This window comes from Ylistrum balloti, unplaced genomic scaffold (assembly GCF_031769215.1).
Source record: "Ylistrum balloti isolate Yb309-2 unplaced genomic scaffold, AGI_CSIRO_Ybal_v1 Utg370780, whole genome shotgun sequence".
Classification (NCBI taxonomy): domain Eukaryota; kingdom Metazoa; phylum Mollusca; class Bivalvia; order Pectinida; family Pectinidae; genus Ylistrum; species Ylistrum balloti.
Genome location: NW_026782456.1, coordinates 916,731 through 943,992, shown reverse-complemented (window position 1 = coordinate 943,992; position 27,262 = coordinate 916,731). Strand labels below are relative to the sequence as shown.

General features: G+C 38.0%; 3 protein-coding genes across 3 annotated transcripts; 2 read left to right on the top strand and 1 right to left on the bottom strand.

Annotated features, from left to right (window-relative positions):
- Positions 1-1,394: 1,394 nt before the first annotated feature.
- LOC132558325 (neuronal membrane glycoprotein M6-a-like) lies at positions 1,395-7,330 on the bottom strand. The gene is made up of 7 exons (XM_060222872.1): positions 7,327-7,330; positions 5,980-6,133; positions 5,424-5,583; positions 3,579-3,744; positions 2,713-2,807; positions 2,017-2,082; positions 1,395-1,541 (listed from the first exon to the last, which is right to left on the bottom strand). Exons 1-7 carry the CDS (start codon positions 7,328-7,330, stop codon positions 1,395-1,397), a joined length of 792 nt encoding a protein of 263 aa, XP_060078855.1.
- On the top strand, positions 4,844-13,193 carry LOC132558301 (glyoxylate reductase/hydroxypyruvate reductase-like). The gene is made up of 4 exons (XM_060222847.1): positions 4,844-4,905; positions 8,593-8,818; positions 10,514-10,684; positions 12,209-13,193. The coding sequence occupies exons 2-4, from the start codon at positions 8,617-8,619 to the stop codon at positions 12,802-12,804; spliced, it is 969 nt and encodes a 322-aa protein (XP_060078830.1). The 5' UTR covers positions 4,844-4,905; positions 8,593-8,616; the 3' UTR covers positions 12,805-13,193.
- A 2,971-nt stretch (positions 13,194-16,164) lies between these two features.
- Positions 16,165-26,523, top strand: LOC132558324 (glyoxylate reductase/hydroxypyruvate reductase-like). Its single transcript, XM_060222871.1, has 5 exons — positions 16,165-16,366; positions 21,476-21,646; positions 24,625-25,200; positions 25,583-25,602; positions 26,497-26,523. The coding sequence occupies exons 1-5, from the start codon at positions 16,165-16,167 to the stop codon at positions 26,521-26,523; spliced, it is 996 nt and encodes a 331-aa protein (XP_060078854.1).
- The last annotated feature ends 739 nt before the right edge of the window (positions 26,524-27,262 follow it).

The window sequence follows — 27,262 nt, the reverse complement described above, 5'->3', positions numbered from 1 at the left end:
CTTACTAATCTCTTGCAAATTTTAACTTTTCTTGTAAGTAATTCCATAATATAAAATATAAATAGAAACATGACCTACATACAAAAAATCAGCATCCTGAAACAGTGGTTGCTTGACAAACTGGCCTAGTCTGAATGTCCAGCTAATGTGTGACAAACTAAACGGCAGAAAAAAGTGTTTGGTCAAGCCTCTAAAGTACATCTTTGTAACATTCTTTTTCAAAACACTTGCTAATCATTGCACTCTGTATTATTAAACACTAAAGCTTTAAAATCATAACTCAAAAATGAATGCTGGCATACATCGGGATATCTGTTTAATAGATATCAAACTCAGCAGCCAGGTTTTATGGATAATAATAGACGATTGCAGTGTTCTAGATTCTTATATTTTTTTCTCATCAAAAGTTTGTCAGGCTACAATGCATTGAAAATGTCATTATACTATCATAATGTGCTTCAAATTGATGAACATTCCTGAGATTAATAATCCACCAAATATCGGTTAAATAACACTGTGAAATGTCTGCGTGTTTAATGTTACTTTGTATTTGTTACAAACAAAAATAACAGCATGGAAATCAGCCAATATGGAGTCATCATATCAATTAAATGATTATGAAATCATTCATGGTTGAAAGAATTACCCTCTACTTTTTTTCCAGCTAACTAATATTACAGGTCTAATAACCCGTGACCAAATGCAGAACAACAATTTTTCCCAGAAAGACAGCTTCCTCCTTATATTGTAAACAAGCAGCCCTTGTTAAACTCGTCAAAACTTCTGGGTTATGATAACAAAATGCTGTCTTAATACACCAACAGCTAATGCTGACTTCCATCAATAATGGCAAGACTCTAGACACACAGCATTTAAAGCTTTTTCACTGCTTGCCTTCCTTTTTCAATCTAGGATTTTTATAAAAAGGGTTACTATAATGACATGGAGCAAGACTCATTATTTCACCGGTCCAACCTGTTACATTACACACTACACCTCTTTAATTAAACACTGTAAACCATTATTAAAAGTAATTATATAAAATGAATTTGATTTCTCATTAAAAGCACTTTCACATTAGTTTTAAATCAGCCAGTTTCAGTTAATGATAAATTTTATTATATATATAATCATTTTATTTTTCAATCTTAATGAAATATTTACACCATGGAAGGGGAATAACTCCAGAATAAATCTATTCTAACTTTTTGTTTCCGAAATAGCATACAATGAAATGTTTCTATCAACTTTTACACTAACTAAACTCCCTTATATTAATAATTGGAATGATATTTTTTCATTAAAAATGACTTTGATGAAAATAAATATGTTTATATGAAATAAGATGGCAAGTGAATAGTACATCAGTAACGGGTGGGACCAGGAGTTAGTTGTCACCGAGAACTACTGTCCTTGTCCAGGTAGCCGCGGCTGTTGTGAAGGTCAAGCTCTTCCATATCTACAGCATCCCGGTACTCTGTTAACTCTTTGGAGATCTTGATCCGTGTATAATTTGCTCCTATGGCTATCATAAAATGTATCTGTAATATCAAGGAATGAAATCTCATCAATATCTACTGTTTACTTACAGGCAGCATTAACTACAGATAGCCATTAAACATTAATACTGCTAAGAATAAAAGATTAAATCATACTTTTAATTAAATCCAATTACTCTCAATGATAGAACTTTAGAAAGAAAAGTGTCTGTAAGTATAAAACATACAGAGGTGGATCTAGGAAACAGATAATGCTTTAGCTTATGCCATGATACTTCAAGGCAGTTGGGAACACCTTTGAATGAAAACAATAGATTTATATTTTTTAACAAAATTCTTACATTTCCCAATATTTTTTTGAGAAATGCATGAATTGACAAATTTACTATTTCATCAATTTTTGTTGTCTTGCTGATATATTGATCAACAGATGAGGATGATGATAGAAATCTTTCAAAACTACAACCCCCATCCCTTCAAACGAGAAAGGCCTCGACAAGTCCAAGGTAATACAAACCATTCCGAGGACAATGAGGGCTGCCCCAGCACAGGCTACACAGAAGAGTGGACCAGCTTCAGCCACCTACAAACAGCATGGAGGATGAATGGATATGTGTTATTAAAGTGAATATTAAAAAATGTAACACTTCTGACATGCAGGCATTGATCATAAAATTGTAAGTCAAATTAAACAAACTTTATCACTAAACCTGGATCATGAAATCTTTTGTTAAACATATATTTTCACAATAGTAATCCATTTTTTCCTGACAAATTCAGAACAACAATTCCAATTTTTTGATGTGTCCCAATAATAAGAGATTGAGTGGGTTTTCAAAATTTGACTTAGCCCAATATCTAAGTCCTAAAACTCACTGTAAGCTATCTTACCAACTTGTTACATTACCAAATTTTACCTAAAATACCCCAGTTAAACTAGTAAATGTACTACTACATTTTTTCACCTGTACTGATTAAAACAAATTTTTTTTTTCTGAAAGATAGATAAAAAATACTGATAAATGATTGATATATCTATATGTCTCAACTTGTAAACATGTAACAATGTTTTAAATTCACTATGGTCTAACTTCAAAGTAACAGCAAAACATATCCTACAGACAACCATGTCCATCTGACAAAACAATACCAAATCACATCGATTTAAATGAAGTATTATTTTTACATTGCTCTATCAGAAAAAATAATATACCTTATCACACATGAGTCTGAGGTCAGTGTGAGCACACAACTGTTCCCGGCCAGGTACTCCTATCCCAATGGCTGTTGTTGAGTTCCTGTAGATACCTATATAACAAAAGAATCGTTTTATTTCTAGGAGATACTGATAGATCATCAGAAATATCCAACTTTCTTTTGATACATGTATAGATCAATAGAAATATCCTGACTGATAACTTCACCTTGATGTTGTGGTGACTGACAAATGAATCATTTATCAGTCTAATATTATAAATAAACTTTATTCAAGCCATCCAATATTTTACGAATAATGGTGATTAAAATTGTTTGATACTCCTCATTAGTCTCAATATGGTTTAATATTTACCATTGTGTGACATTACTACAATGTAACTTTACCAAAGTCAGTGTATTATCAACTTATAAAATGCCAACAGCATATAAATTTTGTAAGTACTTCTCTTATGCCAAGATGAAAATTGAAAATAATAAAAATAAATATTGAACTGCTGTCAGATGGCATTCATGTGCATATGAATGCCAACTGGATAAGAATTGCTTCACACACTCACAAAATTAGAGATCACAATTAATAGTTCACAATTGTTTTAGTAAAATTTCATATCTATTTAGATTTCTATCTTATTTTTGCTTTAAATATAACGAACCAATTTACTTCTAGTTAAAATTTACAATGAGTTACAATATTTCCACACATTTCTGAAATTCTTACTTTTGCATATTAAGTGGGGACATTTCACTGAGAAAAATAACTAAATCTTGTTAAAAAATTGATATATCACAACTACTTGTTGTGTAATCTCTATAGATCTAAGAAAAATTTTACTTTACCACTTTACATGTTGTTTTACTTACCGAATCTAGTTAGGCTAAAGCATTCCACAGTGACTGTACCTACAGCTTTGTTGTAGACTTTTTCATAGCAGTAAGAGTTGATCATGGCATAGCCAACGATTGGTACCACACATGCTCCTGTTATACCTAACCAGGCCAAGTTCATCAAGTACGTCATGATCAAAAACTGTCAACAGAGACATGTATGTGCTATTCTGTGTTTACACAGTTAATATGAGAATGGTTTTAGATTTTAAATTTTTTCATTTGCTTAGGCAGGCTGAAGCTCTACAATGGGTCCTTCTCAGTACATAATGGACCAGTTGTAACAAATGAATTCGTGTAAACATTCCATATCATTTTCAATGATGAAAGTACCACAGCTGTATATATCAAGCTACACTGTCACTGATACTAGTGTTTCCCAAGGAAGAAAAGCACGACAAAGTGAAATAGGGCTCTCAGAGTTAAGCCAAAATGTGATTTTTAAAATCCTTGAAAGACATAGAAACTTAATAAATATTTAACTTTGTTTTCATTTTTAACAGTTTTGAAAATTGTACTAAGTTAAAGTCAGCTGTTATTTAAGTAGTTGGCCACAAAGATAAGTAAATCAGGTATATTATAGGTTTTTTAACATGTATTTTGATAATAAGAACTGTTACACTACTAGTACTATCCATTTGCTAAAACATAATTTTCAGAAAACTGATTATGGTTTCAGGTGAAAGAATTGCAGATTGATTCTTTATACGTTCAGCCCTACCCATTTGGTACAATAAGTAATAATTGATATAGGACAGCTTAATCAACATGTGTTATTTTTGTGTGTGTTTTTTTTTGAAGTAGTTTACTTCAAAGTTGTAAAGATTTATTTCAAAGAATGCTCATAAAAATATGTTTTGTGTAAAATTTGAGACGAAAAAGGACAAGAAAGAAGAGAAATATTTATTCAACAGTCAATTTCTGTAAACAATAATTTAAGCTGCCATATAAATAAATGGATACAAATAGATGGAAATACAGTTGAATAATTTATTGACAACTTTTATTTTTCTGAAGAATATCTTAGGCTTAATGAAAAATAAAAGATAATAATGAATGAAATGACAAAAGAGAATTACAGCCCAAAGAAATAAAAATTTATCATTTGATGAGTTAATGTCACTGCCTTTACTTATATTTAACATTTATTTTAGGGATATTTAACATTCTTTATGATCGCTGCTAAAAATCCGGATTTTCCATACCAATTTCCTGTTTTTTAGTATGCACTGTATGTATATTTCCTCCTTAACAGAGGCAGGCCGACTGTCTTTGCTTTTAGTAAAACAGCGATCATCCTGATGTAAGTAAATCTATGACAATTATAAACAGTGTTTCTTTTTGAAGTAATGGTCCCAAATTATAATCACAATGTAATGATTATTAACTAAGAGTGTGTATAGTCATTGCCTGTGGGTGCAGACAAACACCTGGGCACCCCATGGCTGCACTCACCTGTGACATGAGCCTGAGGAGATGGCAGGTAGTGATATAATCACACCACTTTTTGTGTACATAATGAAATCAGTGCCAATGTGACTGTCACTGGAGCAATGAAATATCAATGTATTTTGGCAATTTCGCACTTTCGCCAATGCAAAGAGTTTTCATCTTCGCCATTGGCGGAGTGTTCTATTTTCCAGGCTTTTAATGTTGCAAAATTAACGACAGGTTTTTGAAAATTATAAAACATCTTATCTTGCACAACTGACTTGTATTTTATGGTTGTTTGACCAGCAAATTTTGCAGAACTCTAAATAAACCTACCTATGTTAATTTCTTATCTTGATAAGTGTCACAAAAACTAAACTCTAAACTTACAAAAGCAGCGGAAACTCTTCCACCCATTATACACTTGGCTCCAGAATAGACATTTTTTCTTGTTGCTCCAGTGGACAAGTAACCAAATCCTAATAGAATAATGGCAAAGACTCCCATGATGACAGCAACAATCACAAAAACAATCTTTATCACCTCCAACCTGTAAATAACAACAATTATAGAGGTTTGATGAAGGATAACTAGAAACAATTATATATTACGGATAGGGACTTGGTTTATGAAAATGGAAAACGTTCACATATATGTACATGTAATTGTCAGTTAATCAATTTTTTTTGCTTTAAACACATGTATTCTTGTAGATAGTTTACATGTAGGAAAAAATTACCTTAGAGCCATTTGTGCGATTGAATATAGAAATCTGTTCTCGACATTACCTTCTTTCAATGTCATACCTTTGATATATGTCAGTTAAAAAGCTGAAGTCACAATTAGCTTTCTGACTCATTTCTAGTACAGAAGCCTTTAATAAGTAACATTTGATTTGTAACACATTCATATAACATTCTTGAAAAAAACGTAACCATATAATTACCAAGCGACGTTGAACTGGAAAAGCTCTTGTAAAATGTTAGTGATGATCAAAGTCAAGGCGCGGTACAGTGTCCCACAGAACACGCCCACGCCTGTGAAAGTGATCATCGTCGCAATCAATGAAGCAAACGGCACATTTCCTAATCTTTCACACCCTGTGAAAACAAAAGAAATGAAAACATTTTATCAGCAAATGTTCAAATATTGAGAATGATTGTTTTAACTTTTCATTAAAAACTTTCCGTGACAATGTTTACCATGTTTTAGGAGATCAATCTAAAACTGAACAAGATTGAAATGCTGGAAAGAAAAATTTTTCAAATTTTTTAAGTTGTGTTTATATTCCATCCAGTAGGACATATGCAGTCTATATCATATATATAGTTGTATATATAAAGTCTATGAAATCTCAAAGATATTGATTTAGAACTGTAAGATAAAAAAAAATTACTGAAAAAACAAGGGGAAACAACTCTTCCAAATATTTGTAAATTAAAATTTTGTCAGAAAAAACTCAATTTAGTATCACTTGGAAGTAAAGAGCTAGTGCTAGTCACTCTGATTGCCTTGTAAATACAAGTTTATGATGGTTGGCCATGGAGGGATTCGATGAAAGGATGCATAAATGGATAACAGCCATATATACCATGTATGTCCAGGGATTTAAAAACACGTGTAGCAATGCAAACGAAAATGACAGATTCTATGTCGATTGGGATGGATATATAACAAACAATTGTAATTTTTTTTAAAATATTAACTTTCATGAAAGTTCACCTAAAATTGTCAGCTTAAATAATACTATTCCTCTTTGCACAACTTTCCTCTAGCTGGCTCGTACTTATAGAAATTCACCAGATTTAGACTTAAATCATTCTGACAGACACCAGATATCTGTACATCAATAGGACAATTAATGTATGTCATATGATTATAACACCTCTAAGAATGGTAACGAACATAACAGTCATCCATGCTATAGAAAGATTTGAGGTTGAAACACATACTTATACATTGTTTACAAAACGACAAAAGAATGCGTTGCACTGCCACACCGTAGCCGTTTAAACTTCGATTTGTTTTTTTTTTCAATTACACATGCTATATAAAATTGCAGGAACGAACCATTTACTTGTAACATATACTTTTTATACACATATCGCATTACAATCTGATGACCAACGTTTCAACAAACAATGTTGTCTGTTTCATTTTCTACAGAAAACGGTTTCACCTGTGTCAGGTGTAGCCGCACACCTGTAATACAGGTTCCAGAGATGACAACTACTCACAAAAAGACATATTACTATTAACGATATTAAATGAAAAATCAATATAAAATAATTACCCATTTTGTTTAGGCGTGGCTTGTCCAGACAGGTAATTAATTAGGAATTCTACCTATCTCAGGTAGCACTGATTCATCTCATTAGCACTTCCTGTTTAAAGGTGGCGCTGCTGTCGTTTGTTGACAGGTGCGACTGATCTGGGTCTTTCGAACGCTTTTGCGGAAAGCTCGTGTACAGATTCACAATGTGGTTCATTTCCAGTGATAAAATACTCCAGACATCTGGAACTTGCTCAGGCACTTATCATGAGCTCGCCGATAAAAAAAAAATTGGTAGGGATGTCTCATTTTCATCAGTGAGCTGGGTGCCTGTGATAGCACATCTTTAGTTTAAACGATATTGTCAAAATTCAACTTTGGAATAGTATTAACAATTCAAAAAAATATCAAAATGATTTAGTAACAAACTTTGTAATACCATGTATCTTTTTGTAAGTGCATGTCAGCAGTATATGATTTTGTGATCACGAGATACTAAACGTATGTTGGCAACCAATTTTGATCAATTAAACCACACTGGATTAAGTGACCGGTTTTTCACCTTTATTAGTAAATAAATAGCATAAATATGTTTATTGAAATTTCTTTTAAGTTTGGTGTAGCACCTTTGTTATATTAAAAAAGGAGAGTATTAAGCCTTAGAGTAACGAGAATGGTATGTAGCGTAAACTATCTGCATTTTTCCTGTAGGTGGTTGTGCAACTATAGCTATTGTACATAATCCTCAAAATCGTGACAATATCAATTTTAACATTTCAAGAAAATACCCAGATGCAGTACCTGAGGACACTTCAAAGAATATATTTTAGGTCGTTTTGTTTCTTCCTAGCTTTATAAATAAATTTCTCTGTGTTTACCTATCTTAAAGTCACTCTTTAGGCCTACATGTAGAAGATAAGCACATTTTAATAAATTAATACAAAACAACACCAGTAAGATAGTCAAAATTCTTTTACAACATTAATTTAATTTTTACACAATGTATTACACAAAATTATGAAATAGCTTCGATTTTGTGTTCCAATTTACTGGGATCGATGGTCCCAATAACTATCAACCAATCATATACAAAAACAGCAAATACACGTGCTTAATTCCTCTGACGCTGGAGTGAAGATGCGTAGCTATATGGCCGTTTGAATTATCTCCCTTTTAGGCATAGTTTGTGTGTAGGCAGGTCTGTTTACATTTGACCTGTGTCCTATCGTTATCAGTTAAACTACATCAAAATCTTCTCACGTTCCTTTGTCTCTTTGTAAATTTCAGCAAGCACACGGTCTCCATATCATCATGTCAGCCCGTCCTCGAGTCTTGATTTCCCGATCTGCCCCTCCCGCGGGCATCGATCCGATTAAGGCTGTGTGTGACGTATGGATATGGCCCGAGGAAGACCCCATCCCGGATGAGGAGTTTCAGAAGCAGGCAGCAGGGGTAACTGCCATTTTCTGTCATCCACCCGACAAGATTAACAAGGCCTTACTTGACGCTGCAGGTTTGTATCATGTAGAGCGTAACAACTGAAACGGGAGCTCGAAATTTCGGAGTTTGCTTCACACATCTCCGGGTATCATCAATGTGCGATATTATCTTACCAAAATAATTCTAATAAGTTGACATAGACGCCGTGGAAATGGGATATGTATATGCATATCATAAACGATATTTTCTTTTAAAGGTGTGTCCAGTGTACTTTTATATATATATATATATCTCCCTCTCCCTCTCTCTCTCTCCCTCTCTCTCTCTCTCTCTCTCTCTCTCTCTCTCTCTCTCTCTCTCTCTCTCTCTCTCTCTCTCTCTCTCTTTTTTTAGTATTCAAACTAATAACCTTCCGAACTGACTAAACATGCTAAGAAATTAATGTCGATACTTTATGTCGATCGAATCCGCGCTTGAATGTATCAACCTTGCCGATGAAACAAAAGCCGATCACTAGCAACATTCCAACCTGTCAAAATTACAGTTTGGAGGGGGAGGGGGTTAGACCGAAAAATTCTGTCTCTTAAATGATAATTTAATGTCAATATTCACATATATTATGATTTTGACAATAATGAAAATATTAGTAACAGCTTGATAAATGTGAATATTGACATTGTGGTCAATATATCAGTATACGATACAAGGTGATACTTTAATGTCGTTGTCCTGGTTTTTTTGCATATGTAATTAATTGCCGATACTTTTGTCACCTAACGTGATTCGGAACTCATCGTGATCGTAACAACTGGTACATAGAAGGCACTGATTGATGGATATCCATAATTTATTTATGGTTATTTACAAATGATTATAAATATTTAAAAAAACAAGATAAGTATGAATATCTATAAATCAGAGATGTTTATAGTCTCTGTATAAATCAAGCTGAATTATGAATATTCATAAATCGAAGGATGGATATTAGCATTATTCATGGATATAAGAATTATTTATAGATATCCACAATCGATTTATGGATGTCCATAAAGAGTCAGAAGTCAGAAGGTTACATATCCTGTGTCTGCGTTTACAGGCCCGAATCTGTAGTTTACATATCCCGTGTCCATGTTTACAGATCCGAGTCAGAAGGTTACATATCCCGTGTCCATGTTTACAGGCCCAAGTCAGAAGGTTACATATCCTGTGTCTGCGTTTACAGGCCCGAATCTGTAGTTTACATATCCCGTGTCCATGTTTACAGGCCCAAGTCAGAAGGTTACATATCCTGTGTCTATGTTTACAGGCCCGAATCTGTAGTTTACATATCCCGTGTCCATGTTTACAGGCCCAAGTCAGAAGGTTACATATCCTGTGTCTGCGTTTACAGGCCCGAATCTGTAGTTTACATATCCCGTGTCCATGTTTACAGGCCCAAGTCAGAAGGTTACATATCCTGTGTCTATGTTTACAGGCCCGAGTCTGAAGGTTACATATCCTGTGTCTATGTTTACAGGCCCGAGTCTGAAAGTTACATATCCTGTGTCTATGTTTACAGGCCCGAGTCTGAAAGTTACATACCCTGTGTCTGTGTTTACAGCCCCGAGTCTGAAGGTTACATATCCCGTGTCTATGTCTACAGGCCCGAGTCTGAAAGTTACATATCCTGTCTCTATGTTTACAGGCCAGAGTATGAAGGTTACATATCATGTGTCTATGTTTACAGGCCCGAGTCTGAAGGTTACATATCCTGTGTCTATGTTTACAGGCCCGAGTCTGAAGGTGGTTGGCACAATGTCAGTCGGACTTGACCACATTGACCTTGAAGAGTGTCGCCGTCGTGGTATCAAGGTCGGCAACACTCCTGACGTGCTGACCGAAGCTGTTGCTGAACTGACCATAGCACTTCTCCTGTCAGCAGCACGTAGACTTAAGGAAGGTATGTCTGTCAGTTGATAGACCCTACTGTCACCATGCATTACTGGGAAATTTTGGTAAGATGCATGGGTATTAAAGTGTTATTTGGGCGATTTGCTGTGTGCTAATGTGATTCAAAAATTATTAGAACATCGAATTTTAAAAAGATGATTCCACAATTCTATTTGGTTTTCAGAGCGATGACACATATGAATTGTGTTTTATGAAGACAATTATATGAGAACCCGTAACGTTTAGATTACCTATGACATAGCCATTGAGACTCTGAGAGAACAGTTAGAGGGGAGATATAGGTTTGATGGGTAGGAGAATTGTTATATTCGTCAAACTCTCTTCCACCCAGAGCACGGCTTACTACATTTCCATGTCGAGATCCTGACTTCATTTTTCCCCATTTTCCCCCATTAAAAAAACAATGAATCTGTGTTGTCAAGGGAAAATGTTTCACCCCAAATCTTGAGTGAAAATGATTCCTGTTTTGTTTAAGAAAATATCAAATTGCTAACCAAAGGGAAAGAAAGCTCAAGCTCATTTTATTTATTTATTTATTTATTTATTTATTTATTTATTTATTTATTTATTTGTTTATTTATTAGGAGCCCTGTTTTCTTCGAGAAAATAAATATCCGATTGCCAAAGAAAGGGAGGTGGAAAGAAGCATATATACGTCTCGGTTTTATAATTGGTGCCTTCATCTTTTTAGAGTAACAATATCAGTATTGTGATTTCACAATAACTGTGTGTTATTCAACTCACAATGCATCAACATAAATATTGCGCCACAAGTTGTATTACAATCTAGCATGCTGTGATTTGCTGACAGGGTGACCTTTGAACGAAAGGGAACTTCACCCACTCATGGCAATCAGAATGTGCAATAAGTAGATCATGATTTTGTTTCGTTTTGTATTTTTGTTTGTTTGTTTGATTTGATTTTTATGTGTATTTCTGTCTTTTTTTATTTCTAATGATAATTTTTAACGAGTTATAATATTTCTGTATATTTTTGAAATTGTCGGTTTTGCTTCTTAATTGGCGACATTTCACTGAAAGCTATGTCATTACACATCAATTGATGACGTAAACAAAACACACGTGGAAACAGGTCACACAAACTCTTGTTTGTTATGTAGGGTAGTCCCTATTTTTGTTACTCTCGGTAGTTATTTTCCCATAGTTACAAAAATACTCGCTTCGGCTCATATTTTTTGTGGCTTTTGAAAATAACTTTCTCGAGCGAAAGAAAAATGCATTGTACCATATACACATGTACAAGCACTTGTTGTGTAACCTCTATTTACGATATTGAAGTAAGAGAAAACGCACCTCTTCACTTAAAAGTGTGTTTTACTGTACTCGTGCATGTAACGTTACTGTGATTATAAATATCTGTTTATGTGTAATCTACACAAAGAATCCGTGTGGATCCATAATTACCTCTTTTTACCAGCAGTTTTGTGTACCTTAATTAAACACTGATTGTTAAATATGACTATCGGGCGTACAAAAGTGTTATTTCTTGCAGGATACGCATGCGTGGTAAGCGGAGAAAAACTCTGGGAAAACGCCCATTTTCTATGTGGACACGAGATTACCGGATCCACCATTGGCATTGTGGGATTAGGACGCATCGGTATGGCGGTTGCTAAGCGACTTAAATCCTTCAATGTTGCAAAGTTCCTGTACACCGGAAATAGCCAGAAATCCTATGCTGAAGAAGTGGATGCAGAATTTGTTTCGTTCGACAAACTTCTCGAAAATTCTGATTTTGTAATCGCATGTTGTTCTATCAATGCAAACAATCCAGGTCTTTTCAACAAAGCTGCATTTAAAAAGATGAAGAAATCAGCCATATTTATCAACGTTTCACGAGGGGTACTGGTCAATCAGGACGATTTGATTGAGGCCTTGACCACTGGTGAAATATATGGCGCTGCACTTGATGTCACCACCCCGGAACCTCTTCCACTAGATAATCCACTACACTCCCTCAAGAACTGTCTAATGACACCCCACATAGGAAGTGCCAGCTATAAGGCTAGAAATGGAATGGCCAGTCTGACAGCCAGGAACATTTTGGCGGGAATTCGAGGCGAAGATCTCCCGTCCCCAGTTGCGTAATACTAAAGATAGTAACATTTATTACAACGTTATTCTGTACTTGCCTTAAATGATTGTATGTTTCAGATAAAGAGGATATGAAACGCTTTTTTCTGGCATATAATTAGCACTGTCATATTAAAAGTTTTTGTTTCAAATTTTTCAAATTTTATTCTTTCATACGAAGACAAATTTAAGTAGCAGGTTGTTACAGGGTGTTGGAACATTTTGAGCGCGTTCTGATTGATCTGCAGTAAAGAACTGACATCACAATATCGTGCCCACTTGCTAATAGCCTCGCTATTTGACTTATGATAAGAGGGAACCGAAGTCCTCTAACGGAAATATTTCTGTCAAAAGTGATGATTTAAAGATAGCAATTAATTCAATGGCTCTTTATTATTGTGCTATTACACATGAGCAATTCTATTCACCTCAGAAAAATATATATTAGGAAATGAAACTCGTCTTCGATGAAACATAACACACAAAGCTTTGGACCCTTTCGCAAATCAAAATATTTCATCGTATGCGAGAAAGCTTGGTATAAATAACACAGGAGCAGCACTGCTGAATCTAGTGTTCCTGGTATGAAGATGTTAGTCTCTTGTCATCTCTCATACCCCCAGCAATAACAGTGGATGGATCTTTATTTTTCTTACACTTTAAACTTTATAGCTACAAGCTCACGATAGAAGCTGCTGTTTAAAGACTTTCGAGTTGCATAAGTTCTTCAATATGCACGGAGTAGCTGGGTAATATTCCAACTCATGTGAACATTATCATTTCCGCTAATACTAGTAGTGTGTTTGTAGGCTTCTTCCTCCTCTGGTTTGGATAGGATAGACAGAACCTGTCTTGCTTCGTTTGCTATCATAGACAAGTTTGAATTAATTCTCCAGTGTTAACATATTTGTTTTATGTAAGCCTAAAGATGATACATCCAATGCTCATAGCATCTCGGGTGAAAGGTTGGAATCGCTCGTCTACCCTTCTCATTCGTATTCGATAAGATGTTTCTAGACATACAGGTGCTTCTACGTTAAAACATCCGACCTGTAGTATTGTTAGATTACGAGGGTGAAGACAGTGTTATCGCTACATAAGGTTAATCACGACACCTGTGATGCGAGCTCTCTGTAGCTGAGGGGCTATGACGGAATTTCACCCACTGTCGAGGTCGTGATATCAGGGTAGGCAATACCCGTGATGTGCTGACCTAATATCTGAACTTACCGTAACTTTTCTGTCAGCAACACAAACACCTAGATTTAAAGCTGACAATCTGCTTAAAAAACAATGTTTAGATAAGTGAAACAAGAAAAAAAAAATAGAATGCTTCCGAGACATCCCCCTAAGCTAAAGATATCTTCCGGTCATCGTTTCTAAGGAAGTAGCAGACCGAAAGATATCGTTGTCATAGGGTTGTCTCCGAAGCATTGGGGAAAGGTTATTTCTTCGTTTATTTTTTCAATCTCGAATGGAATTCTTTCATTGTCAGCTTTAAGGAAGGTAGGTTGGACAGTCGGATGGGTCTGTCACTGTCATATGTTTCTGAGAAAATTCAACGAGAAGCAAAGAGTATTACTTGGATGTTTGCTGTATACAAAATAAATAATCTTCCCCTTTGGATTAAGATTCTGTCTCCAGGAATCACAATAATATAGAATAGAGCATTGAGACAGAAATATGTGTGGTTAATGCGAGATAGGGGTATCATGTTGAAAGTAGAAATGTGTTGTACTGAAAGTACAGTCACGTGAACATTCAGAAACTTTTGCTTCAGTTTGGTAACACGTATTAAATAGACCACCAATACGATCTGTTTTCTCTAGATTGATATCACCGTCTCACTTTCGCTTTGTAAGGAATGAAAATCAACGAGGAAAGCTAATTCATATTTGGTCTAAATGTAAATTGTTGTCGTTCGTAGAGCGGGTACAGACACTACAACATCGGTTCGTGTATTCAATACCATAGATACATCATCTATAACACTATCATAAACGAGCTTATTCAAGTTTAATCTCAATGTTCAAATTTAGAAATTGTGATCACGTGATCCGATTTCATTTAGTCGATTGGATAGTTTACGCAATGCATCATATTAGAGCATCTGCAGACCGAGTCCTGGTCAGTGTTGACGGGGAAAATCCATGACATATTAGTTCTTTGTTTGTTCCCAAATCCACCGACAAGCTGACCATCACACACGTCCCGCGAACTCTCCGCGCTGCGGCAGCCAGTCTCGGTTAACTCTCCAAGCCCGTAAGATGTGGAGGAGTATACAAGTTACAAACCAACCCAAACTTTAGGTAAAGTTCAGTTAAGTCGTGGCAGACATGTCTGTACATAAACAGTAAGATAAAGTTCCTCTGAGTATAGAGTAAATCTGAACATTAATATTCTAGCATTGCTCTTATAATAGCCCCACGTGCTGACCAATTAAGCCTATAGAATATAGCACCGGATCCAGTCGATATGACCGCTTCTACTACCTACAATGACCCACGACAACATAATTCGTTCTATAACGTACCTAAATTATATAACGTTGCTGTACTGTTGTCAGCACATGTGTGGTGCTGCTCATCAGTACCCTGGTGCAACCGTTATCGGAGCCTGGTAGAGGAGATGGTTTTCTTTCCTAATTGTTGGCTGGGTGTCTGACCATGCAAGTCCCCGTTTATGATGATGATGATGATGGTTTGTCGTCTCCGTGACTCTGCCCGTCGCCGGGCATTGTTCAATCGACATGAGTCGATTCGCTGGCGACGTGAGAAGGGGGATGGGGTGCTCCCTCATGGGTTGGAGTCGTCTGGGGGTTGACTGTTCTGTAATTCGGAGACGACTCCCTGGTCTTAAGGTAATCTGTTGGTGATGTGTCTGGACTTCCGGCTGTGGAGGGGGTCCTTGTCTTCTTTCCTGCCGAATCTCAATGCTGTCTTACTATAATTATTAATTTTGGTTATTGGAAATTTAGAAGGCATTTCCTAATAGAGTAAAATTATATTAGACTCCTGGCCAGAGTTAAGCGCCTACACTTATTATCGATAACCGAAGGAGAATCTTTTTCGTGCGGGGTTGGATAATTCTCAAACAGGTCACCGTTTAAAGTCCCGTCCGCCGGACTATTCCCCGTTTATCACTGTGCAGCCCAATAAGGTCGCCTCGAAAGTAAACACCCGTGTTAACCCTGACTGCACCGGCGATAGCGTACGTATAACCCTACCGTACCGTTGGTAACAAATAAAGAACGGTGTCATTGGACGGACCCACAGTGATAACGGTATAACGACTGATACAGATAGAACAATAGTTAGGTCAGTTACCTGCTTTCTCACAATATCATCATGTTTTAGTGATCGACTCAATCTGGTCATGTCAGCCCATCCCAGAGTTTTAATTACCCGTTCAGTCCCTCCCGCAGGAATAGACCCTCTTAAGGCCGAGTGTGACGTATGGGTCTGGCCCGAGGAAGATCAAATCCCAGTTGAGGAGTTTAAGAAACGAGCGGCGGGGGTAACCGCTATATTTTGTCACCCTCCGGACATGATCAACAGAGATCTACTAGACGCTGCAGGTATGTATTATAGCTAACATCTAGCATAAACATTTCGACCAAATTTATATTATTTTATTGCACCGTAAAATAATGCTAGATTTTTGCATGTTGTTTCTAATTTATTTCATAAAATTTACATGGTACGTAACCATATGTATACAAAGTTCAGGCCTTGTAGATAGCATACACGTCACAATTAATCCATGCTGCAATATATGTTAACCTCACAGCATGAAACACAATGCAAATAAAACATACATTTTATTTCTTTTGTTTTTTATATTTATTTTATTTTTCATAGCATTTTAAACATACAGATAAACAACCTTGTACACCCCACACAACATAGCACTTGTACACCTCATGCATCTTATCCTTGTACATTCATCATCATCATCATCATCATCATCATCATCATCATCATCATCATCATCATCATCATCATCATCCCTTGTACAATCAACAACATCCTCCTCCTCCTCATCATCATCATCCCATATACAAACATCATCATCATCATCATCATCATCCCTTGTACAATCATTATCATCTTCATCATCGCATGAACAATCTTCAACATTCTCATCATTCCATATACAATCATCATCATCACCCCATGTACATGTAGATTTTTATCTCTTCCTCGTCACCTGGTCAATCAAAGATCTTAATAGAAGACACTTCCGGCTTCAGTCTAGTGCGCATGGTCCAAGTAGGAATGAAACAAAATGCAGAAGATTTCAATCAGCATTAATCCTTTTTTACTTTACTAGTTTTACAACATAATCTTCGTTTGTTAATATGGAGGACAGCAATGCAGAATGTTTCTTGGACAATTCTTGATCTTGCAATCGTGAAACCTGGTTTCTGTTGACGGAAATGTAGAAAGTAGCGTCATATCATATTCCAAGATAGGTGATTGTATTTCATATTATGCCATTTTCCTCCATTTTGTACGGTGGTTCTCATTCCGCCATATCTGGCCTACCTTAGTTTGGTGTTTACTTGAGATGATAATAAGATATGTGCAATCTTTATTATTGTTTATTTGTGATTTTCTTGTGAGTATTTCGAGTTAATAAGTCAAGGTCACAGAGCTACAGTTATATTATAAAAGGTCAAATTCTTGTTGATAAACATCATGAGATGTTTGTAAGGACTTACTCTTGATGTAGTGCGCTACACTCGATATGTCCTGATGTAGGGAAAGAAACTAGATATGTCCTGATGTAGGAATGCCACAACTGGTATCCTGTTTAAGGTAATATCCTGGTATAGGCAACGACACTAGAAGTGTCCTGGTGTAGGCAACTACAACACATGTATCTGGTGTAGGAAACGACACTACATGTATCTAGTGTAGGAAACGACACTACATGTATCTGGTGTAGGAAACGACACTACATGTATCTGGTGTAGGAAACGACACTACATGTATCTGGTGTAGGCAACGACACTACATGTATCTGGTGTAGGAAACGACACTACACGTATCTGTTGTTGTAGGCAACGACACTAGATGTATCCTTATAGGGAACGACACTAGGTGTTTCCTGCTTTCTGCTTTAGTGAACGATACTAGGGGGTATCCTGCTTTCTGCTATAGAGAACGACACTAGGGGTATCCTGCTTCCTGCTATAGGGAACGACACTAGGGGTATCCTGCTTTCTGCTATAGAGAACGACACTAGGGGTATCCTGCTTCGTGCTATAGGGAACGACACTAGGGGTAGTCTGCTTCCTGCTATAGATAACGACACTAGGGGTAGTCTGCTTCCTGCTACAGTTAACGACACTAGGAGTATAAAGCTTTTTGCTATAGGGAACGACACTAGGGGTAGTTTGCTTCCTGCTACAGTTAACGACACTAGGGGTATCCTGCTTCCTGCTATAGTGGGCGACACTAGGGGTATCCTACTCCCTGCTATAGTGATAGAGAACGACACTAGGGGTATCCTGCTTCCTGCTATAGTGGGCGACACTAGGGGTATCCTGCTCCCTGCTATAGTGAACGACACTAGGGGTATCCTGCTTCCTGCTATAGTGAACGACACTAGGGGTATCCTGCTTTCTGCTATAGTGAACGACACTAGGGGTATCCTGCTTTCTGCTATAGTGAACGACACTAGGGGTATCCTGCTTCCTGCTATAGTGGGCGACACTAGGGGTATCCTGCTTCCTGCTATAGTGAACGACACTAGGGGTATCCTGCTTCCTGCTATAGTGAACGACACTAGGGGTATCCTGCTTCCTGCTATAGTGAACGACACTAGGGGTATCCTGCTTCCTGCTATAGTGAACGACACTAGGGGTATCCTGCTTCCTGCTATAGTGAACGACACTAGGGGTATCCTGCTTTCTGCTATAGAGAACGACACTAGGGGTATCCTGCTTTCTGCTATAGAGAACGACACTAGGGGTATCCTGCTTTCTGCTATAGAGAACGACACTAGGGGTATCCTGCTTTCTGCTATAGTGAACGACACTAGGGGTATCCTGCTTCCTGCTATAGTGAACGACACTAGGGGTATCCTGCTTCCTGCTATAGTGAACGACACTAGGGGTATCCTGCTTCCTGCTATAGTGAACGACACTAGGGGTATCCTGCTTCCTGCTATAGTGAACTAGGGGTATCCTGCTTCCTGCTATAGTGAACGACACTAGGGGTATCCTGCTTATCCTGCTTCCTGCTATAGTGAACGACACTGCTATAGTGAACGACACTAGGGGTATCCTGCTTCCTGCTATAGTGAACGACACTAGGGGTATCCTGCTTCCTGCTATAGTGAACGACACTAGGGGTATCCTGCTTCCTGCTATAGTGAACGACACTAACTAGGGGTATCCTGCTTCCTGCTATAGTGAACGACACTAGGGGTATCCTGCTTCCTGCTATAGCTACATCTAGTGAACCTGCTTCCTGCTATAGTGAACTACACTAGGGGTATCCTGCTTCCTGCTATAGTGAACGACACTTGGGGTATCCTGCTTCCTGCTATAGAGAACGACACTAGGGGTATCCTGCTTCCTGCTATAGTGAACGACACTAGGGGTATCCTGCTTCCTGCTATAGTGAACGACACTAGGGGTATCCTGCTTCCTGCTATAGTGAACTACACTAGGGGTATCCTGCTTCCTGCTATAGTGAACGACACTAGGGGTATCCTGCTTCCTGCTATAGTGAACGACACTAGGGGTATCCTGCTTCCTGCTATAGTGAACGACACTAGGGGTATCCTGCTTCCTGCTATAGTGGGCGACACTAGGGGTATCCTGCTTCCTGCTATAGTGAACGACACTAGGGGTATCCTGCTTCCTGCTATAGTGAACGACACTAGGGGTATCCTGCTTCCTGCTATAGTGAACGACACTAGGGGTATCCTGCTTCCTGCTATAGTGAACGACACTAGGGGTATCCTGCTTCCTGCTATAGTGAACGACACTAGGGGTATCCTGCTTCCTGCTATAGTGAACGACACTAGGGGTATCCTGCTTCCTGCTATAGTGAACGACACTAGGGGTATCCTGCTTCCTGCTATAGTGAACGACACTAGGGGTATCCTGCTTCCTGCTATAGGGACTGCTATAGTGAACGATACTAGGGGTATCCTGCTTCCTGCTACAGTTAACGACACTAGGAGTATAAAGCTTTTTGCTATAGGGAACGACACTAAGGGTAGTTTGCTTCCTGCTACAGTTAACGACACTAGGGGTATCCTGCTTCCTGCTATAGTGGCCGACACTAGGGGTATCCTGCTCCCTGCTATAGTGAACGACACTAGGGGTATCCTGCTTCCTGCTATAGTGAACGACACTAGGGGTATCCTGCTTTCTGCTATAGAGAACGACACTGCTTCCTGCTATAGGGGTATCCTGCTTCCTGCTATAGTGAACGACACTAGGGGTAGGGGTATCCTGCTTCCTGCTATAGTGAACGACACTAGGGGTATCCTGCTTCCTGCTATAGTGAACGACACTAGGGGTATCCTGCTTCCTGCTATAGTTAACGACACTAGGGGTATCCTGCTTCCTGCTATAGTGAACGACACTAGGGGTATCCTGCTTCCTGCTATAGGAACGACACTATCCTGTATCCTGCTTCCTGCTATAGTGAACGACACTAGGGGTATCCTGCTTCCTGCTATAGTGGGCGACACTAGGGGTATCCTGCTCCCTGCTATAGTGAACGACACTAGGGGTATCCTGCTTCCTGCTATAGTGAACGACACTAGGGGTATCCTGCTTCCTGCTATAGTGAACGACACTAGGGGTATCCTGCTTCCTGCTATAGGGAACGACACTAGGGGTATCCTGCTTCCTGCTATAGGGAACGACACTAGGGGTATCCTGCTTCCTGCTATAGTGAACGACACTAGGGGTATCCTGCTTCCTGCTATAGTGAACGACACTAGGGGTATCCTGCTTCCTGCTATAGTGAACGACACTAGGGGTATCCTGCTTCCTGCTATAGAGAACGACACTAGGGGTATCCTGCTTCCTGCTATAGTGAACGACACTAGGGGTATCCTGCTTCCTGCTATAGTGAACGACACTAGGGGTATCCTGCTTTCTGCTATAGTGAACGATACTAGGGGTATCCTGCTTCCTGCTATAGAGAACGACACTAGGGGTATCCTGCTTCCTGCTATAGTGAACGACACTAGGGGTATCCTGCTTCCTGCTATAGAGAACGACACTAGGGGTATCCTGCTTCCTGCTATAGTGAACGACACTAGGGGTATCCTGCTTCCTGCTATAGGGAACGACACTAGGGGTATCCTGCTTCCTGCTATAGTGAACGACACTAGGGGTATCCTGCTATAGGGATTGTCACTAGGGGTGTTTTTGTGCAGGAAACGACACTTAACCTATATTAAAATAAGAACTAATGGTAATGAAAGACGATGACATTCTTAATATATATACATGATACCTTTGATGTTTAATTGTCTTGTTTGCTGATGCTTTGGTGAATTTTCGTTATATTATTGTCAAAATACATTGCGCTACTTAAGTAACGCTGTGAGGCAATGCTACAAGGAATGATGAAGTATCTATTAACTCTATACTTGACGTGGTCATTGATAGCTGTATGGGTGATCAAACTTCCTGTATTCGTTCTAACAGGTCCGAGTCTGAAAGTCGTTGGAACTATGTCCGTTGGTCTTGAACACATTGATATCACTGAGTGTCGACGTCGTGGTATTAAGGTCGGCCATTGTCCGAACGTGCTTAATGATGCAGTGGCTGAACTGACCATAGCCCTTCTTTTGTCAGCAGCACGCAGACTCAAGGAAGGTAGGTTTACTTTTGTCAGAAGTACACAGACTAAAGCTAGGTTTTCTGTCAGCAGCACGCAGGCTAAAGCTAAGTATACTCCTGTCAGCATCAAGTAGATATTCGATATAAGCTTGTCAGCAGCACACACACACGAAAGGTAGGTATTCTTCTGTCCGTATCAAGCAGTATTAAGGAAGGTATGTATTCTCCTGTCAGTACTACGCAGTATTAAGGAAGGTATGTATTCTCCTGTCAGTACCACGCAATATTAAGGAAGGTATGTATTCTCCTGTCAGTGACACGCAGTATTAAGGAAGGTATGTAAAGGAAGGTATGTATTCTCCCGTCAGTAGCACGCAGTATTAAGAAAGGTATGTATTCTCCTGTCAGTACCACGCAGTATTAAGGAAGGTATGTATTCTCCTGTCAGTACCACGCAGTATTAAGGAAGGTATGTATTCTCCTGTCAGTGGCACGCAGTATTAAGGAAGGTATGTATTCTGTCCGTAGCACGCAGTATTAAGGAAGGTATGTATTCTCCTGTCAGTACCACGCAGTATTAAGGAAGGTATGTACTATGTCCGTAGCACGCAGTATTAAGGAAGACATGTATTCTGTCCGTAGCACGCAGTATTAAGGAAGGTATGTATTCTGTCCGTAGCACGCAGTATTAAGGAAGGTATGTATTCTGTCCGTAGCACGCAGTATTAAGGAAGGTATGTATTCTGTCCGTAGCACGCAGTATTAAGGAAGGTTTGTATTCTGTCCGTAGCACGTAGTATTAAGGAAGGTATGTATTCTCCTGTTCGTAGCACGCAGTATTAAGGAAGGTATGTATTCTCCTGTCCGTACCACGCAGTATTAAGGAAGGTATGTATTCTGTCCGTAGCACGCAGTATTAAGGAAGGTATGTATTCTGTCAGTACCACGCAGTATTAAGGAAGGTATGTATTCTGTCCGTAGCACGCAGTATTAAGGAAGGTTTGTATTCTGTCCGTAGCACGCAGTATTAAGGAAGGTATGTATTCTCCTGTCCGTAGCACGCAGTATTAAGGAAGGTATGTATTCTCCTGTCCGTACCACGCAGTATTAAGGAAGGTATGTATTCTGTCCGTAGCACGCAGTATTAAGGAAGGTATGTATTCTGTCAGTACCACGCAGTATTAAGGAAGGTATGTATTCTGTCCGTAGCACGCAGTATTAAGGAAGGTTTGTATTCTGTCAGTAGCACGCAGTATTAAGGAAGGTATGTATTCTCCTGTCCGTAGCACGCAGTATTAAGGAAGGTATGTATTCTCCTGTCCGTACCACGCAGTATTAAGGAAGACATGTATTCTGTCCGTAGCACGCAGTATTAAGGAAGGTATGTATTCTGTCAGTACCACGCAGTATTAAGGAAGGTATGTATTCTGTCCGTAGCACGCAGTATTAAGGAAGGTATGTATTCTGTCCGTAGCACGCAGTATTAAGGAAGGTATGTATTCTGTCCGTAGCACGCAGTATTAAGGAAGGTATGTATTCTGTCCGTAGCACGCAGTATTAAGGAAGGTATGTATTCTCCTGTCAGTACCACGCAGTATTAAGGAAGGTATGTATTCTGTCCGTAGCACGCAGTATTAAGGAAGGTATGTATTCTCCTGTCAGTACCACACAGTATTAGGGAAGGTATGTATTCTGTCCGTAGCACGCAGTATTAAGGAAGGTTTGTATTCTGTCAGTAGCACGCAGTATTAAGGAAGGTATGTATTGTGTCAATACCACGCAGTATTAAGGAAGGTATGTATTCTGTCAGTAGCACGCAGTATTAAGGAAGGTATGCATTCTGTCAGTGGCACGCAGTATTAAGGAAGGTATGTTTTCTCCTGTCAGTACCACGCAGTATTAAGGAAGGTATGTATTCTGTCCGTAGCACGCAGTATTAAGGAAGGTATGTATTCTGTCAGTAGCACGCAGTATTAAAGAAGGTATGTATTCTGTCAATACCACGCAGTATTAAGGAAGGTATGTATTCTGTCAGTAGCACGCAGTATTAAGGAAGGTATGTATTCTGTCCGTAGCACGCAGTATTAAGGAAGGTATGTATTCTGTCAGTAGCACGCAGTATTAAGGAAGGTATGTATTCTGTCAGTAGCACGCAGTATTAAGGAAGGTATGTATTCTGTCCGTAGCACGCATTATTAAGGAAGGTATGTATTCTGTCCATAGCACGCAGTATTAAAGAAGGTATGTATTCTGTCAGTAGCACGCAGTATTAAAGAAGGTATGTATTCTCCTGTCAGTAGGAATGCAGGTTAACTGTCAGTAAGGAAGCAGGGTAGACTGAAGAAAGATAAGTGCTTTCCTGTCGGATGTATGCATTCATATGTGATCTACACAAGGAATGCATGGTTTCTCTCTATTTCAATGTTTCGTCATTAAGGTATATTTTTATGTCTCTTTGGTGAACAGATGCTATATCCACCTGTATCCGTTCGTTACAAGTTTTAAGAATTGCTTTTGGTTGATTAGTTTATTAATTTTACATCTGTTTCAGCCACGCCGACCATAGAAATGAAAATTCGGGAAAATATTCGCACAATAAAACCAGTTCTTAGATCGACTTCTCATTTTGACATCATCAAGATGTGTTTACATATAATAAACGTAATACACGAGTTTATCTACATCTCACCTGCTTATTGAAAATTACTTCAAACTTAATATCATAAGAACGTCTTACTAATTTAAGATCACTGACAGAAGGCCATTTTTCTAACTTGCTTGTTCGATATAATTCATGGTGTGACTGGTGTAACAGTACATATCATTGTTTCTGTTGTAGTAAGTATATCTATTTAGTTCCTGGCAATAACGTTTCATTCTCTATATGAATTTTCGCTCTCAGAATTCTTCTGGTTGAAAACGCTTTAATTATCTATCTATTATTATCTTTTTACGTTTGAGTACAGAATGGATGTGTAGTTTGAGAAACGTCACGTCTTGTAACTTTTATACAGGGTACGCCTGTACGAATGGTGAAGAAACCTGGCAAAATGCATTATTTCTCTGTGGACACGAGATCAGTGGCTCCACCATTGGCATTGTGGGATTGGGGCGTATCGGTATGGCTGTTGCTAGGCGACTCCAAGCGTTCAAGGTTGCTAAGTTTCTGTACACCGGAAATAGTCAGAAGTCATATGCAGAAGAAGTGAAAGCAGAATTTGTTTCGTTTGACAAACTTCTCGAAAATTCTGATTTTGTAATCGCATGTTGTTCGATCAATGCAAACAATCGAGGTCTTTTCAACAAAGCTGCATTTAAAAAGATGAAGAAATCAGCCATATTTATCAATGTTTCACGAGGGGTACTGGTCAACCAGGACGATTTGATTGAGGCCTTGACCACTGGTGAAATATATGGCGCCGGACTTGACGTCACCACTCCGGAACCTCTTCCACCAGACAGTCCACTACACTCCCTGATGAACTGTCTGGTAACACCCCACCTCGGCAGTGCTAGCCTGAAGACAAGAAATGAAATGGCCAGTCTCACAGCCAGGAACATTTTGGCGGGAATTCGAGGCGAAGACCTTCCTGCTACAATTTAATGTTGAATTCAATGATGAAAATACAGAGAAAAATATTATTTGATAATTACTAAGTACATTTTACAATTTGTGTCTTTAAAAAATAATAAAAAACGACTCAAATGAAATAAATACGTGCAAATTTACTGAGTATCTATCTAAGGTAACTTAAGGTACGTCGAGAAGCAATATTTGTGATTATTATGTAGGGTGATATTTAACATATGATCAGCCAAAGGGCGATTCTTGTGATATTTTCGGCATATGAACCTACATTTATTTAGTGCATGTGAAACATATGCAACAAACGCAAAGTAACATCACTGTACAAGGATAACACTGGATGACCTGTCACTGGTATATCTAAAATTACGACACAGAATTTTTTTTCCGCTGTGTCGTCGTTCAGGTACTTGTTGTTTCCCTTTTTTTTATGTCAGAACAATAGATACCCCTGCTGCATATTAAGATTATTCTATCACAAATTGTTGACGTTGAACACATCTACCAGGGATGTCATACCTAGTCTATGCCGAATCCATGAGAGGTGGTATCTCAAACTGTTGAAATTTTAGGTGTTAATATTTTATTTGTTATCTAAAAAGGTTGTATTCAATTTTCAGAAATAATAAGTAGTAATACAGAAAATCAAACTTTAAGTATTTGTATCTTAAAATAATAACATTTTCACGAATGAGTCTCAGTGAACATGAGATAAGTGCTATACAAATTGTAAGAAACACAACCGTTTTCTACGCAGACGAGCAACGAAGAGAAGGCTGTATAAATTGTCATGTTATTTCATAGTGTAATGTGAATCTAAACAACAAACACTAACGATGTAGCAATTACAGAGTATTGCACACGTCCGGTTATCAGATGTGTGGATAGCTATTTCATCATCCTGAATGAGGAACATATTTAATAATTGACCTTAAAATAAATAGAGATAAATAAATAGATAAATATCCATAAAAAACGTATTGGGCTGTGATTCCAAGCCAGTGTGACAAAAGATAAAGGACATGCAGATTAAGCGATAACCTTAAAATGGGAATTTTGATTTATATTGGAAAATCTTGTTTATTTAGATGACTGTGATTTTAGTCAATTAAACTACAGGGAAAATGTATAAATAAATTATATGACATACGTATTATAATACTTTTGATTTAATTTTTCAGGCTATAAGATTTATATCTTATATTAAAAATCAATAGACCTGAAACACTAGTACGCTATTTGAAAAGGAAATAGTTATCTTAAAGGGACTTAATGGTGAGATTTTGTCATATGTTTTCAGGCGTTTGATTTCGGGCAAGGGTTTTAATACTTAAAAGTTGACTATTCACAACATTATAGCAGGTTTGTTTTAGAAAAATTGGTAAAGATTATCATCTTCAAACTAACGTTGGTCGACACTCGCTGTTTTGTCTACCGTCATTCTCTGAAATAGCTGAATTCGTCACGTGACCTTTCGGAACCTCGATTTAAACACGCCACTTAGTAATGATTTCTAAAATTTCCTGCATCGCGCATGACAAAAGGCATGGTTTATACTCTCCGAACGACTATAGTATGGATTAATGTTGCGTCGCTCCTATTTTATATCAATTCTTTGACGTTTTTAATAAAATGGTTGTGCAAACTTTTGAATATTATAATTAGCAGAAAGAGTACAACTTTAACAGATATTTAAATGTTATAATGTTTTTTATCAGTTATGAAATGAAAATCTAACCATTAAGTACCTTTAAGAAGACCCAAATGTTCCAAAAAGTGCACCACTATTTAACGAGAGCCTGGGCAACACCCCTCATCACAAGGGAGCCCTGTTTATGTACTGCCAAGGCTGGCCAGACAACGAAGTCAAGTCTATCACCAGACCGTGTAAATTCTTTGAATTTGTCTTTATCTAATCTCTCTCCTCGTCCTCCAGTAGGAAAGAGGAACTCCATGCGTGGACTTTGCATCACCATTCCCCAGCATATCTCTGTACATTTATTGATGAATGGCACCAGCTTGTCCAAGGGAAAGTCCCCAAATTTCTCTTTGAGGGATGATAATTG

Coding starts and splice junctions, on each gene's coding strand:
- LOC132558325 (XM_060222872.1), bottom strand. Junction 3,745..5,423: donor GAAGAGTTTCCGCTGCTTTT/GTAAGTTTAGAG, acceptor CTCTGTTGACAG/TTTTTGATCATGACGTACTT. Junction 1,542..2,016: donor CCCTCATTGTCCTCGGAATG/GTTTGTATTACC, acceptor TTGATATTACAG/ATACATTTTATGATAGCCAT.
- LOC132558301 (XM_060222847.1), top strand. CDS start 8,617: ATGTCAGCCCGTCCTCGAGTCTTGATTTCCCGATCTGCCCCTCCCGCG. Junction 8,819..10,513: donor GGCCTTACTTGACGCTGCAG/GTTTGTATCATG, acceptor CTATGTTTACAG/GCCCGAGTCTGAAGGTGGTT. Junction 10,685..12,208: donor AGCACGTAGACTTAAGGAAG/GTATGTCTGTCA, acceptor TATTTCTTGCAG/GATACGCATGCGTGGTAAGC.
- LOC132558324 (XM_060222871.1), top strand. CDS start 16,165: ATGTCAGCCCATCCCAGAGTTTTAATTACCCGTTCAGTCCCTCCCGCA. Junction 16,367..21,475: donor AGATCTACTAGACGCTGCAG/GTATGTATTATA, acceptor TCGTTCTAACAG/GTCCGAGTCTGAAAGTCGTT. Junction 21,647..24,624: donor AGCACGCAGACTCAAGGAAG/GTAGGTTTACTT, acceptor ACTTTTATACAG/GGTACGCCTGTACGAATGGT.